The sequence below is a fragment of the Emydura macquarii genome, unplaced genomic scaffold (genome assembly GCF_026122565.2).
Source record: "Emydura macquarii macquarii isolate MOO-44397 ecotype Brisbane River unplaced genomic scaffold, CSIRO-AGI_Emac_v2 contig_2805, whole genome shotgun sequence".
Classification (NCBI taxonomy): domain Eukaryota; kingdom Metazoa; phylum Chordata; order Testudines; family Chelidae; genus Emydura; species Emydura macquarii.
Window position 1 is genome coordinate 4877545 of NW_027132942.1, and position 14252 is coordinate 4891796.

Here is a 14252-nt window from a genome sequence, read left to right on the forward strand (position 1 = left end):
CGCAGACCCTCCCTGCAGCCCAGAACGCCAGTGAACAGCCCCGGGGAAACCGGGCTCCTCACCGGAGGTAGAAGACTGCCTTGGTGGATCGCTCCTGGTAGACAAACATGTTCTTCCTGTTCACCACGGAGAAGGCGTTGAGCACCGAGCGCAGAGCCTGGATTGCTGCGGAGACACGGGACACGGCTCTGCTCTGCAGGCTCTCCAGCCTGTCGTCGTCCCCCCGGCACCCCCCATCTCTCCATCTCCCCCCCCGTCCATCTCCGTCTCTTCCCCCCCGGCCCCAGGCCCCGCACTCAGACATGGCTCCCGGGCAGGCAGTGCGCAGACCCCTTTGGCCTGCCGGCTGGATGCCTGGGAAATGCAGGGCCCGCCCGGGGGAGCAGGGAGTCTCTGCCCAGCGCAGGACGGGGACCCAGATGTACACACCTCGCGAGACCCCCATGTTGGGCCCCATCTTGAGGCGGGAGTGCACGTGGATGACGGTGCTCCACACCACTGGGCAGGCGAAGTGACCGGGCATGAACTGCATGGTGGCTGCCAGGTAGTCGCGGGGCTGGTAGCTCTCCTCCGCCGAGTAGTCTGCAGAGCAGAGAGGGGTCACGTGGGCAGGGCACACCTGCCATGCCAGGGGCCCAGGGCAGCTTCCCGCTGGGCAGAGGAGGGGGGCAGGGGAGTCCCGTACCATCGGTGGGCTGGGCACGCTGCCGGTAGGAGTTGTAGGGAGTCTCGCTCTTCCAGATGTCCTCCTCGCTCTCCGCCACCAGCAGCGTGTTGCAGACGTGGCTGTCGTGCAGGTCCTGCAGCAGCAAGCGCTGCACGAGACATGCAGGGTCAGGCCTGCCACGCACGCCAGCTCCCACCACCGCTCACCAAGGCCCGTGCTCCGGGGCGAGCCATGCTGGAATCCAGCGCCCAGGCCTGGGAGGGCCAAGGGCTGCGGGGCCCTCCTTGCGCTGGTGCCAGGCAGGGTGACTGATGGGGGACCCGGGGGCAGCCTGAGCCCAGCAGTCCGTTCATTGGAGAGCCGCGCTGGTGCTCCCAGCCAGAGGGGCCCCCTAAGCCCCCGAGCCCTGTTACCTGGTTAACGACCCTGCAGATCTCGCCAATCTTCCTCACCACGCTCTGGTGGAGCCGCAGACACTCCCCGGCCGGCTCCTCCCCTGCCTCAGCCATCGCCTCCTTCTCCGCACCCAGACTGCTTTGTGGGATGGGAGAGGGAGGTCAGCAGCCCCTGGCTCCAGCTATGGGACCCAGGCCGGGCACAGGCAGAGCTGGGGTGACGACATTCCCGACACGGGGAGCGGCTGGCTGTGGGCAGGAGGGAGATCCCTGCACGGAGATGAGTGGGGGATGCACGGGGAGGACAGGCAATGGAGAGAGCAGGCTGAGCTCCAGGCAGGGTGAGTCACGCCTTGGCAGGAAGAGGGGCCCGGGGTGAGAGCAGTCACACAGGGTCCTGCAGCAATGGACAGCCCCTACGAGAGCAGGCTTCGCGCATGCTGCTGGGGAGGGATGGGGGACTCGCACTCTGCAGGCGGAGGTGCAGGGGACTCCCGGGTCCGAGCTGGGAAGGACCAGCAGAGGGGAATGAGCGGGAGCCAACGGGGAGGGGCTGGGAGCAGCAGAGATGCCACCGAGGCGGGGCAGAGTCTGGCTGAGCAGGGCATGGGCCGTTACAGGCCTCGCTAGCCGCTCTGCCAAGGAAGGCAGCTTGTCCCATACATGGCTGGGTGCCCGCTGCCAGGTCACCCCAGCCTGCCCCATCCCCACGGGAGGGGCCGAGCACTGGCGCAGGCAGGGGGGCGCAGAGGGAGCTGGCTCAGGGCCCTCGTTACCGTGTGTGAGAATAGACCTCCACCCGGTCCTGCTGGATCTTTACAATGAGCCAGAAATCCGGCAGCAGCGGGCACTTGGGGTCGGGGTCGCTCAGCAGGGCTTCCTCGCACTCCGAGTCACTGCTCCCTCCGTCGTAACCTGCAGCAGACACGGGCCTGGTGAGCACAGCCCGGAGCGGGAACCAGCCCCTGCAGTCAGCGCTGAGCTCCTGCAGCCTGACCGGCCCATCTGGCAGGACCCGCGCCAACGGGAAGCTCACCCAAGTGATCCGAGTCCATGCTGCCCTGGCTGGAGACGAGGCTCTGCACCCGGCTGGGACGCTGCTTGGTGGAGCCTGCAGGGAGATGAGGGAGCACGTAGCAGGCGCTCCTAGCAGCGCCGCAAGGGCGATGTCATGCCAGTTTAGCAGCGCAGGCCCCGAGGGCTGCACATCCCCAGGCTCACACACAGCACAGCCACTTCACGAACCTCCGTGTCACAACAAGCAGAACCAACCCCCAGGCCAGCCAGAGGCTGACGGCCCTAGGGACCCCCACTACAGAACACCAGCATCAATGAGGGCACACACGGCAGCATCCAAGAAGCTGCTGTTGTGCTGTGTGCACCAGCCCCGCATGCGCTGCCCACCCCAGCGGGGCTCCTACCGTCTCTGGCCTGGGGCCCTGACTCAGCCAGGCTCGCTGCAGACGGCATCGCCGATGGCCACTTCTCACCATCCCACTTCTCCGAGGACAATGGCTGGAACCGAGGCTGGGAAGGGGGCGTCTCCTGGGCTGCCTCCTCCAGGGCGCTGCGCCCCAGCGCTGCACTCTGCTCCGGCCTCAGCACCTCCTCTGCCTCCTGCACACAAGCCAGGGGCTGCATTACTGACACGCTGGCCTCAGGCCCACAGGAGACGGCCAACGGTGCCCCTCACGCCTCTTCCCTCCCCCTGCTCAAGCCAGCGGGGCTGGTTCCCACAGCTCAGCGCCCCGTGCCCTGTCTCACCTCATCCTGCGTCTGGATGCCCTCACCCAGCCCACACTGGCTCTCGTCCACTGGCCAGCCCCAGGGGCTCCGGGGCCCCTGGGACAGGGAGGGCACTGGATGGTGTGGCTGGAAGCCATCGGCTTCGCTGTTCCCCTCACGCCCCACATGGCTCTGAACTGCTCTGGCGCCTCCTCCTGGCAGGGGCTGCTGCAGGCTGGGTCCGGCACTCGCGGGGGTGTCTAGGGGGCGCAGGCGACTGACGGAGACGTAGTAGTAATCGCCGCCCTCTGCGTTGAGCACGTAGCCCGGCAGGGCCATTCTCCGGAACTCCTGCAAGAGAGCACAGGAGAGTGCCTGGAGGGGGGGCTGGGCACCGCCCAGGGAACAGCAGAGCGTGCCGGGTGTGCAGACGGGGGGTGGGACGGCGAACAGGTGGGCAGTGGGGCTCTTTACCTCTCTGAACTTCTCCAAGGAGTGCTCGCATCCGAAGACAAACTGCAGCAGCACCACTTCGCTGTGGCAGCTGGGCCTGCCCTGGGAGCTGTAGACATGGGTGGCCACCCGTTCCAGGACGGCAGTGCTGAGCGCCTGCGAGTGGCGCAGCGCAGACACCATCTCATCATCCAAGAGCCAGCGGATCTGAGATGGGCAAAGGACGCAAGCTGGGTGACCTGCACCCCCAGTGCCAGCCCTGGCTCACTCCCAGCCTTGCACCCCAGGCCTCTATCTCCTTTCCAGCCTGAGGTCAGAGACCCGCCTGCCCCAAACCCCACACCGAGGCTGGCTTTGCAGACTCTCCCAGCAGCACCAAGCCAGCCCGAGCTGTAGGCAGCGGCCTGCGTGTCCTCAACAAGGCCTGGGGCCTGCTCTCAGCATGCACCAGTCCCCTTGCTGGGGCAGGCTTGGCTGGGCAGGCCTGGGGCAGGGCCAGCCTGCCAACAGGGCAAGAGGGAGGCGTTGCTGTAACCCCTGCAGGGCAGGGCAGGGCAGGGCAGGCCTCACCTCATTCATGGTGACTTCGACAGCTTGTCTGTGTACCCCAGGGAGGCTGGACAGCGCTGGGTGCCTAGGAGAGAGGGAAGAGCAGGGGTCATGCCACGCCCCCTCCACTGCCCCCAAGCCCTGCGCTGTGTGGCAGCCCAGCAGGCAGGCCAAGGCATGCGGTACCTCTCGTCTCCTGCCGACGGCAGCCGGTCCAAGGTGTGCAGGATCTCCTCGTCGGAGCGGAAGGAGGAGGGCTGGCCGGGCGAGCGGGTGAAAGAGACGCTGCTCTCAGACGTGTACCTGCCATGAGAAGAGAGAATGGGTTAGGGCAGCCGCCCGAGCCCTACGGACGTGAGCTCCAATGGAGTGCAGGGGTCCCCAGGTGAGGGCTGAGCCAGTTATGGTAGGACGCACCCGGGCATCTCTTGGGGAAGGGGGGTGGGGGGCGCTTCTCCCACAGGCAGGGACCCATCATCACGGGAAATCAGGGCAGCCTGGCTCTGAGGCTGGGCAGGTCCAGGATGCGAGGGGGAAATTCCACCTGGCCTTGTCTGGAGGGAGCCGGGCCTGCTCCGCACCCACCTGTTGTGGTGAATGTCGGCGTTTACAACATCTATCTCCAGTGGCAGGGTCAGCACGAAGATGTCCAGGGTCACACAGAGGTCGCGGAGGTCAATGCTGCGCATGGCCTGGCAGCTCTCCAGGCAGTTCAGGACTTCCCCTGAGGAAGGACACCGGGAGTCGGGGAAGGGGTAGGCAGCACTGGGAGTCATGCGCCAAACTCCGCCCCTCAGATTTGGGGGGCCCCTGAGGGGTGCCATGGGAGGTGGAAGGGGGCCCGGATCCCACAATTCCAGCCCAGTGCAGGGACAGGTCTGGCCTCCAGCGAGCAGAGCAGCGTCGGGGGCAGTGAACAAAGGGCTCCGCTCACTCGGCCAGCGGCTGGCACCGCAGCGCAGGCTGCGGCGTGCTCTTACCCAGGCAGGTGGGCAGCGACTGCACGGGCATGGAGCTGTGCTGGCTGCGCAGCTTCACCGAGCAGGTCAGGTGCACAAAGAGTGGCGGCATCTCCCGCTCCAGGAGCTCCTGCTCGTTCAGCGAGTCCCCGCCCAGGACACTGAACGAGTCGTCATCGTGGTTGACGGTGTTGGAGTCCGAGAGGGAGCCCATGTCCAGGAACTCGTGCTCCAGCTTCTCCTGATACTCCACCTCCAGCTCCGGGTCACTCTCCGTGGCAATGCAGCATCCCGACATGGCCCCTGCACATGGACACCCACAGTGCCGGGCGGCTGCTAGAACAGCACACAACCCCTCCCAGTGCGACGCACGTCACGCCAGCACAGCCGAGACGGGCCCCAACCAGCTGAACTAGACCGGCTGCAGCACGTGGCTGGCAGAGGAGACGTGGTGGGCACAAGGGGCGTGAGCCTTCCCAGATTTCTGCCAGGGTTTGCCAGCTCTGCCCAGAACTATCTATCTATCTAGTGCGGCTTGGCTCACACAGAGCATGTTCAACAAACTGAACATCCTCAGTAACACCCGCTGAAGCCGCTGCCCTCACTTGGTGTTAAAATCTGCTGCCTGCTGTTCACAGGAACTAAAGAGAGGCAAAGGGGGCAAACTGGAGCAGGGGGACGGGTAGGATCTGAGCAGGAGGCGCGGGAACTGACTGCTCAAGGGGGTCAAAACAGCTGAAGGCAGGGGAAGGAGAGGGGCTGAGGGGCAAAATCTGGGATGAGGGGGGGTAGGAGCCAGGGTTATGTCCAGATTGGGGCAGAGGGCAAAACCCCAGCACAGGGGGGTAAAAGTTACCCCATGGGATAAGCCACCTGCCATGTTTGCAAAAATAGAGGTGGGGGCAGAGGGGCTTTTTTATTCCCCCCTCCCAGGACAGTGCATAACAGCACCTGCCTCCCCGGGGCTGTATCCTTAAAGACACAGGGCATCCCAATGCCTAGGCAGGGCCACTCTTCTCTATCTGATAGAACCCACTGGTGCTGCAGGAGACTTGACTGGGTGAAATATTTCACATACTGTGTGTCACGCATGGAGTGTTGAAAAGAATCCCTTAGCAGTTTATGTCTGCATCAAGTCTCCTAGCAGTTCACAAATGGGTCCTGTCTGTGGCTGGGACTCCCTAACCTACACTCACTGCCCGGTAATCCGCTTCAGATCGAGTTGTGCTCTTCGGGCTGTTTGTCTTCTTTGGATTACGCTCAGCACCTCCTCCTTTAGCTATGGCAGCACCGTGCAGGTGGAGGGCACTGTGCTGGTCACTTTACATCACTGAACAGCAGTCAGGAGTTGTGGAGGGGTAGCAGTGACTGTGTTACTGGTGCAGCACTTCTCTCCTTTCACTGGCATTTTTCATTTCGATTTTTTCCTTTTTATAGCACACCTTTGTTCTGTGGGATCGTGTGACTTCCAAAGATGAGAGGTGGCCAGTTGTGACAGGCGTTTTGCTAGTCACAACTAGATAGGCTGTCAGATTTTGCCACCCCTTGACCAATCAGAAAGGAGAGAAGTAGCAAATTGTGTCAGAACAACAAAAAGACCATGTCAGTAACTGCTACTGGTAGCAACATCTGTGGGCAGTGGTTTCTGACATCACACCTGGCCCCTGCCCCACAGCTTAGAGCTGAGCCCCTGGGAAGAGGCAGGCGCATCAGCTGGGAGCTGCCGGGAGGGGAGACTGCGGGTAAGGGAGGGCCTGCCTGGGCCAGAAGGGTTGTGACTCAAACTTGTTCTGGGGGCAGCCGAACCTTTAAATTGTGCCCCCCTCCCTCCCCCGCCCCCGCCGCACTATGAGGAGGTAGCGGGTAGTCTCTATCTGCTGGCCTAACCGCAGCCGCACCAGGGCTTCTAGCCGCACAGCGAGGTCAGCCGGGGAGTGAGATTGTCACTCTACCACCGTAGCTCTGCTGGCAACACCTTTAAGTCCAGACCAGCCAAGCTCCCAGAGCTCCTCCCTCCTCGAGAGCTCCGAGCTCCCGCAGGCATGCGCTCCTTTAGCCTGGCGCGGTCAGAGACCGGCGAGGGAGTTACCTTCTTCAGCTGCCAGTTCAGCCTCCGATGATCCCTCCATGTCATCGCTGCCTTTCCTGTCTGCCTGCTCCCGGGAGGCCCCCTCCTGGCCAGGGAGAACAAGCCTCGCGTCAGTCCGTCAGAGCCCAAGGAATCCACCAGCCCAACGGGCCAGATCCGGGGGGGAGGGGAGGGGAACTAATGCCACTTCCCTCCTTGGGGGAGCCCTGGATCGTCTGGCCAGCTGCCAGCGCAGCCAGCACCAGGCTCAGGGACCCTACCCCCCGCCACCCCACACATACCTCTTTCTTGGCGGAGGGTGGACAGTAGAAGAAATAATGAGGATTCGAGAGCACGGGCTTAAAATGCAAACTCCCAATTTCCAGAAACTTCTCCTGCAGAGAGAGAAAGGAGATGGTGAATGTGAGACTCTGCACTCACTCCCCTCCGGCCCCAGCCCTTCTGCCCCCACTGTACGCTCGCTCCCCTCCCTCACCTGGATGATTTTGTGCAGGTCGGGGTGCACTTGGCAGGGCTGGCCGCTCTCCAGCAGGGAGAGAGGGAACTCCGGGCAGCAGCTAGCGCTGTTCTTGGGCTCTTCGGTGGGGCAGGAGAAACCCACCTGGTCCTGCTCGCTGTAGTCCTCCATCTCCGCACTGACGAGGCAGGAGTGCATACAAACCAGATGGGCACAGTCCCCTACAGCCACCACCTCCAGGTACGATGCCCCCAGCCCCAGCTAGATCACAGACCTACCAGGTACCAATAACCCACCTCACCCCTGGATCCCAGAAAACAGCTCCTCCCACTGGCTCTGACCCACTCGGTACCGTATTGCCAAGCCCCATGGGGTAGGACCCAGAAAGAAGGGTAGAGGGACAGCAGCTGGGCAGAAGGCCCCGGACTCTATACAAGGCTTGGGGGCAGCTGCGTCCATAACATCCTTCACAGGCTTTCAGGAGCATGCAGCGCACAGACCGTAAGGCAGCCACGTGGTGCGAGGGGCAGGGCTTCTGGAGCAGCAGGCAGAGCGCAGCAATGGCCCTGCTCAGTGCTTGTCTCATTGCACGCAGTGGGTGTGAACCAGCTGTTCCTGCGGGGCTCATGGCCCTGCAGCCGCGACGCACAACGGGCTCAGCTCGAGGTCGTCCACCCAGGGAACACGTCATGGGCAGCTCGTGGCTAGAGGGCAAGCACCAGGCTGTGCCCAAGTGCCACACACCTTGCAGCAGGAGATCCTCCCTGCTGCTGCCCTCCCTTCATCACCCCTCCCGCTCCACATCTCCTTCCCTGAGTCAACGCCAAGGCTCTGACCTGGACTCTGAGGCAAGGGTGCCCCTCTCCCTGGAGACCTGATCCTCCTGCTGCTCCGTGCTGGCCCCGGGCTGCGCGTGGAGGTGCCGGTGGCTCTCGCGGAAGGAGCGCACGTGGCTGCAGAGCGTTAGCAGGAAGTTGGTGATGTCGATCTCCTGGAGCAGCTCCTCGCAGTAATCCATGGCTGTGAGGAGGTCCTGGGAGCTGATGCTATGCGACTGCTGCAGGCTCTTGAACAGTCCTAGGGGCAGAACGCCGCACTGAGTGCATGGCCTGTTGGGCAAACGCACAGCAGGGACACGGCGCGGCTCAGCACGGCAGGAGGTGAGCAGGGAGACCGTGGCCAAGGTTCCTCATGCAGCTCAGTAAGCCCCAGGCTTTTGGTCAGGGCCTCGCCGATGACGAGAGAGGGCTTCGCAAGCGGTGCCCGCTCTGCACTGAGCCGCCCGGCGGCTGTGCCCACCAGGGCTGTGTGGTAGCATCGTTAAGCCAGCTCTGATGAGAAGCTATTTTCCTGCCGAAAGCACACTCCCGCCCCTAGCCCAGCAAAGAGTGGGGGCGAGGAAGGCCCTGGCCTCCTTACCTCTCACGTAGCACTGGTGCGAGTGCTCCTGCAGCAGTGTGCAGTAACTCACCAGCTCCTTGGGCTTGTGGTCTAGCCAGGCGGCATTCGGCGGGCGCTCCAGAAACTGGGACCTGGAAAAGAGCAGCAGCATCACCACCCAGACCACGGGCACATCACGGCCCCAGAGGGCCCTCGGCAGGGCCAGTCACAGACAGGCAGGCACGGCTGCGAGCAAAAAGGAATGTGCCAGCAGAGCAGGCCAAGGCTGGAGCCAGACTCACTGCCCTGCCCTGCCCAAGACACGTGCGCTCCCAGCCCACAGCCAGCGAGGGGCGGCCCTCACCTGAAGAAGATGTCCCGCGCAGGCCGGTGTGCCTGGGGGCTGACCATCTGCTCCCGCAGCAGCTCCAAGGAGCAGCTGTACACGTAGATGGGGCAGCGGACACGGCGGCACTCGCTCAGCTCCGGCTGCGAGGCCTGGCGGCTGAAGGAGATGTGTACATCCCTCCTCGGGGTGGCACCTGGCTCCCCCGGGTCCCAGCCTGCTTGTGCAGAAGAGACAGCCTCAGGGAGAGCTCCCACCGACAGCCCAAGACGCCAGCCGCCGTGCCTGGGCCTATCCTTGACTCACTCGATTTCCCATTCAGCTCAATGCCGGCCTCCCCGTTCCCGAGCCCCCCCACCTCCCCAGCCCCTCTAGCAGAGGGCTGCTCTCTGCCCTTCGCCCGTGGGGAGCATGAGGCCCAGTTTGTGGCTTCCCTTGGACTCTCCCTACCCGAGCATACCAGACTGAGCTCCTTGGAAGCTGGCCCAGGCTCTCCCACCCCGCCTCCTCCTGCCATGGCTCTGCAGGCAGAAACCTCATGGCACTGCTCTGCCAGCTGATCTCCCCATTCCCTTCTCATTGCCCAGGGCCCTGCAGAGGGTTGGAGAACACCTCCAACCAACAGTGCTGCCAAGGCCACTGGGAGGCTGTGATCTCCAGCAGGGAGCAGGTGGTGACGTGGCTCCGCTCCACACTACCAGAGTAGCACCACGTGCTCGGAAAAGCCTCTGTGGGGCTGGGATCTGCGAGAGATCCAGCAGCCTCCAGGTCAGAAGAGCTGGTGCCCTGCTGAGCACCAGCGCGGCACGAAGAGGAAGCCCAGTTGCCCTGCTGGAGGCAGAGGTGGGGAGTCACCTCTACGCAGACAAACCAGCTGAAGGCTTTTCCCTCTCTGGAGCGGGTGCTGAACAGGTGCCCACAGATGTGCTGCCCTGTGACGACTCAGCCTGCCACCATGCCTACGTCAGGGGAAGGCTCGGCTGAGCCAGGAGCAGCACGGCACGGCGCAGGCACTTTGCGTGGGAGAGGAGCAGCTCTCTAGGGCTCGGGAATGGGCCCTGCCCACAGCGCCCGTGTGGGGGAGCCAGGGGCCAGTACCATTGGCTGGCGTGACGCTGAGGGTAGGCGGTAGCGCCACAGCATCCAGCTTCCCACAGGAAGGTGCCGAGCGATCTGTCCCTGCTGAGCCGTCCTCCTCCAGGGGCGTATCCAGCGCACAAGCCATCAGCTTCTGCACATCTAGCGGAGGAGAGCAGAGGAGCGTCATTCCCTTCCCGCAGATCCCCAAAAGGCAGGGGCCGCTGCCAGCCCTACACCCAGGGAATGGCGTGGAGGCCAGCCAAGGTCTTGGTGCCTCCAACGCAGGTTAGAAGCAGCAGCTAACTCAGTAGCTCACCCTGGGTAACTGGGATCAGCCCTTCAAATACCCACCTCCTGCAAGATGCAAGGGTCCTCCCTGAGAATGCCCGGCAAGCCGCCCCAGCCTCCATTCCTGCTCACCTCAGGGACTCCCCTCCTCCCCCCCCCCCAGTGACAGAGCAGGGAGTTACAGGCACACCTCAAATGGGGGAAAGCCAAACCTTCCCCTGGGAGCCAAGCAGTGGCCAGCACAGCCCCCTGGACACTGCCGAGAAACCTGGCCCAGAGCTCTGCCCATCTCCACCCAGCAGGAAGTCACTCGGCGCGCTCCTTGCATAGCGCCCAGGCTCAGCTGGGCGGACTCACCTGTGTAGGTGGCTGGCAGGAAGGTGAGGAAGAGGAGCTGTGGACTGACCAGCCTGGCATAGCATCGCCACCGCAGGAGGAGCCCAGCAGCGTCGCCCGGGGACACGGCGTCCTCTGGCCGGTCTGCGTTGCACAGGCTCTGAGGACAGAGCACAGCCGGGTAAGGCTGCCGGCACAGCACGCTCCAGGCATGCCCCCAGGGGAAGGCTGGGGGATGCTGAGCAGAGTCTGCCCCTCCGGGGACTGACTGGCCCTCAGGCGCAGCAGCCTCCACATCCACGCCTTCAGCCTGCGGACAGACGCACTGCCACACGCTCCGTCCGCTCCACGCCCTCTCCCCCAGCAGATACAGCCCCCGCGGCTGCCCTCAGCCTGACTCCTGCCTGTGGCATCCCTGACCTCTCCATGGACAGCACCTGAGCCAGCCAGGGCAGTTCTGCCATCCGTGTGCCTGCCCAGAGCGAGGCCCTCACCTCATCCAGCCCCTGAGCAACCATCCCGGCCTGGGCTGGACCTGCAGCGGTGCCCAGGGCTCTCTCCCAACCTGTCACACGGCTCAGGCTGGCTGGGCAATGGCAGCTGCCCCCTGGGTGCAGGGTGCATGAGCTCAGGCTTGGGGTGGGGGGGAGAGGGAGAAGAGCACAAAGCCCCGGCGTGGAGGGAGGTACCTGCAGGGTGCTCGTGGAGCTGCTCAGATCTCTGGCAGTGCTGCTGCTGCCAACAGGGTGACCGGCCACAGGGGGGTCCTGCTGTTCCAGGGATGCAGAGGCCTTCAGGGGCTCTTCTGGAACCGAAGAGACAGGTTGTGAGGAAGTGAGGCACCCAGGCGGGCTCCCCAGGGCCATGCCCTGCTCACATCTCCAGCTGCCAGGCTCTCAGCCCCTTACCTCGGATCACCGGGAGCGTGAATGGGGGCAGGTGGCCATCACGGTCCCGCTGGAGGACCTGCTCCATGAAGGCCATGTGATCTGAGTCAGCCAAGGGGATCTCCCGGTCGCTGAGGTCGTGCTGCAGGCAGCCATGGAAAAAGCCGAGCAGCATTTCATTGGGTGCAAATGAAGAATCCTTGGCCATTGCATCATCCTCTGCTCCAAAAAAGAACCACCAGCATCAGAGACCCTCCTGCCCGTCCCAGCCCCTCTCCTGCCAGGCGGGGTGTAGCAAGGAGACAGCTGCAGCTCCCTCGTAGGTCAGCAAGGGGAGCTTGCACAAGGCTGAGAGGGGCCCTATGCTACCAGCATCCTGAACCTCGCTGCACCCACAAACACCAGCTACTGGAACCATGCGGAAACAGTGCCCGAGGTCAGAAGCCACACAACAGCACAGACCCAGCCTGCTGCTAACAACCGGAACTGCTACCACTTCAGAAAGCAGCCGCCATGCCCCATGTCTGCCAGCAGCTCTGGGGCCAGAGGAGCCACCCCGCACACCCCAGCTGGCAGCACTGCTCCAGGGGTGGGGGTGGGGGGGGCTTCCCTGCCCTGCTGTAATAATCGGGGCCCTGGGAGGCCAATGGTGTGACAGCAGATGAAGTTTATAAAATGGCCCAATCACCTACAGTCCAGGTTAACAGGAAACAGCACAGAAGGGAGCCAGACCACATCAGTCCAAGCCAGGCGACCTCCTGATATACCCCAAAGACTGATGGGTCACTGCTGGCAAACAAGAGGGCTGAGACACAAATGGATGGACCGGAATTGGTGGGTCACAAATTCAACAGGCTGGGTTAATACCCCGAAGTGAGGGGATTGGTGTCCTTAAAAAGCATTGGCTGACAGCCAGGAGGACTGAAAGGAGCTGCCACCCACCCCGCCCTGGGCGCCAGGATCCACTGCAATCCCGTGGGGCCTTCACTGGCCTCATCCAAGAGCTGCCCTGACCAGACTGGGCCCGAGAGAGGGACCCAGGTGACATTGCTGCCTCCACTGGGTCTAGCCAAATCCCAACCACCACCTGAGACGTGAGCTTCCATTTCTGCTGCTGCCCCTTCTCCCTCCCCCATCTTCTTTCCTGGGGAGCCTTGGCCGCTAAGCCAGACTGTGTGTTTGGCAGCACCAGACAGAGAACTGAACACAATCCCCTGAACAGCCTGAGGGTGGTGCCAGCCGCCCAGCGCTTGGAACACTCAGATTAGCCCACTGTGCTGTGCTTGTGCTTCTCCAGAAGGGAGCCCGACGGCAAGTGAGGCAGTGCCAGAGACGGCAGCTGCATTTTCCACCTTTGCTCTACCCGTTGTGGATGCACCTTTTGTTTTCAAGCAGCAGCGGCAGCAGCAAATCTAGCCCTCCTCTTTCCCCCAAAGTACAATTACCACCTAAGGGGGGTCAGACTAGGGGTTTTCCTGCCCAAAACCCTACAGTTAAAGGACTATTGGTCCAATGAAAGCCGCAGTCAGTATTTTACTTTCCAAATGATTTAACAGATTTCCTTGCTGTTCTGTAGCTTTAACAAAGGTCAGCGCTTACCTCCAGTCAGCATGAGGAAGAACATTTCGATCTGCTGGCATTTGGGCAACAGCTTCACAAGGTTGAACTGGAATGGGATCTCATGCACATGGGAGCCGGCTCTCATATCAGGGCCTGCAATGAGGACAAGGGACATAAGGCAATAATCTTTGCAACAGCATTCAGAATCGTGACAAGTGGGGGAAGACTGCATCTGTCGAGGTCAGAGAAAAGGATGGTGCAGTAATGGAGCTGCGAGATAAGAGCCAGGATGAGAGGCTCAGCGGTGTGGATGGACAGGAAAGCAATATCCAAGATGTATGCAGTGCTGTTGTAGCCAGGCTGGTCCCAGGATATTAGAGACAGAAGGTGGATGAGGTAATATCAGCCAATAAATTGTCCAATAGACGATATTACCTCACCCACCTTCTGTCTCTCATATCTTCGAGATGGCACGCAGAAAGACTTACCCCTGGTCCACACTAGAAAAATAAGTCAGCTTAACTATGTCGCTCAAGGGTGTGAAATCTCCACCCGAGTGGCATAGGTAAGCCAGCCTAACGCCCGGTGTAGACACTGCTAGGTCAACATCGTATTTTGTCAATTATCTCTTGAAAGAAAAACCAGTAAGATCCTGTAGAGCAGCGATATTCAGACCTCAGTGGTTCAGGAGCCAAATTAGCCATCAACATCACCCAACAGAGCCACAGGCGTGCAAATTCCTTGTTTTCTTTACTACAGTGCCATGTGTTCATATTTAAACGTTTCATTTTCATATATCATTCTCACAGCAAAGTGACTGATCAAGTAGTATTATTTTACCAACTACAATTGGTATAACTTAGTAAAAGCATCCTGACTGGTTACTAACTAAAATCACAGTGTGTGTGAGTAGTTTGAGAGCATGTCAACCCTGATCCCGCTGCGTCGGGCTCCATGAATCGATGCAGTGGGATCAATGGAGCAGACTATGGAGACCTGCACAATCGATCCCAAAAGTGCTCTTGGGCTGATGCAATAAATCCACCCTGCCCCGAAAAGAGTAAGGCTGCGTTGGACCAGA

General features: G+C 61.9%; 1 protein-coding gene across 1 annotated transcript in view; it reads right to left on the reverse strand.

Moving 5' to 3' along the window:
- Nucleotides 1-14252, reverse strand: part of SZT2 (SZT2 subunit of KICSTOR complex) — a 63747-nt gene that overhangs the window by 25715 nt on the left and 23780 nt on the right. The window contains exons 21-44 of the mRNA XM_067567834.1: nucleotides 13211-13324; nucleotides 11633-11830; nucleotides 11414-11529; nucleotides 10746-10884; nucleotides 10119-10259; nucleotides 9039-9237; nucleotides 8714-8826; nucleotides 8131-8371; nucleotides 7313-7472; nucleotides 7119-7211; nucleotides 6838-6922; nucleotides 4770-5051; nucleotides 4375-4513; nucleotides 3976-4092; nucleotides 3811-3874; nucleotides 3262-3447; nucleotides 2827-3138; nucleotides 2484-2679; nucleotides 2099-2173; nucleotides 1839-1977; nucleotides 1081-1201; nucleotides 686-815; nucleotides 430-582; nucleotides 63-165 (exon numbers count right to left, since the gene is read on the reverse strand). Of these exons, the coding sequence (XP_067423935.1) occupies nucleotides 63-165; nucleotides 430-582; nucleotides 686-815; nucleotides 1081-1201; nucleotides 1839-1977; nucleotides 2099-2173; nucleotides 2484-2679; nucleotides 2827-3138; nucleotides 3262-3447; nucleotides 3811-3874; nucleotides 3976-4092; nucleotides 4375-4513; nucleotides 4770-5051; nucleotides 6838-6922; nucleotides 7119-7211; nucleotides 7313-7472; nucleotides 8131-8371; nucleotides 8714-8826; nucleotides 9039-9237; nucleotides 10119-10259; nucleotides 10746-10884; nucleotides 11414-11529; nucleotides 11633-11830; nucleotides 13211-13324 (3616 nt within the window). The remainder of the gene's footprint in view (nucleotides 1-62; nucleotides 166-429; nucleotides 583-685; nucleotides 816-1080; nucleotides 1202-1838; nucleotides 1978-2098; nucleotides 2174-2483; nucleotides 2680-2826; nucleotides 3139-3261; nucleotides 3448-3810; nucleotides 3875-3975; nucleotides 4093-4374; nucleotides 4514-4769; nucleotides 5052-6837; nucleotides 6923-7118; nucleotides 7212-7312; nucleotides 7473-8130; nucleotides 8372-8713; nucleotides 8827-9038; nucleotides 9238-10118; nucleotides 10260-10745; nucleotides 10885-11413; nucleotides 11530-11632; nucleotides 11831-13210; nucleotides 13325-14252) is intronic.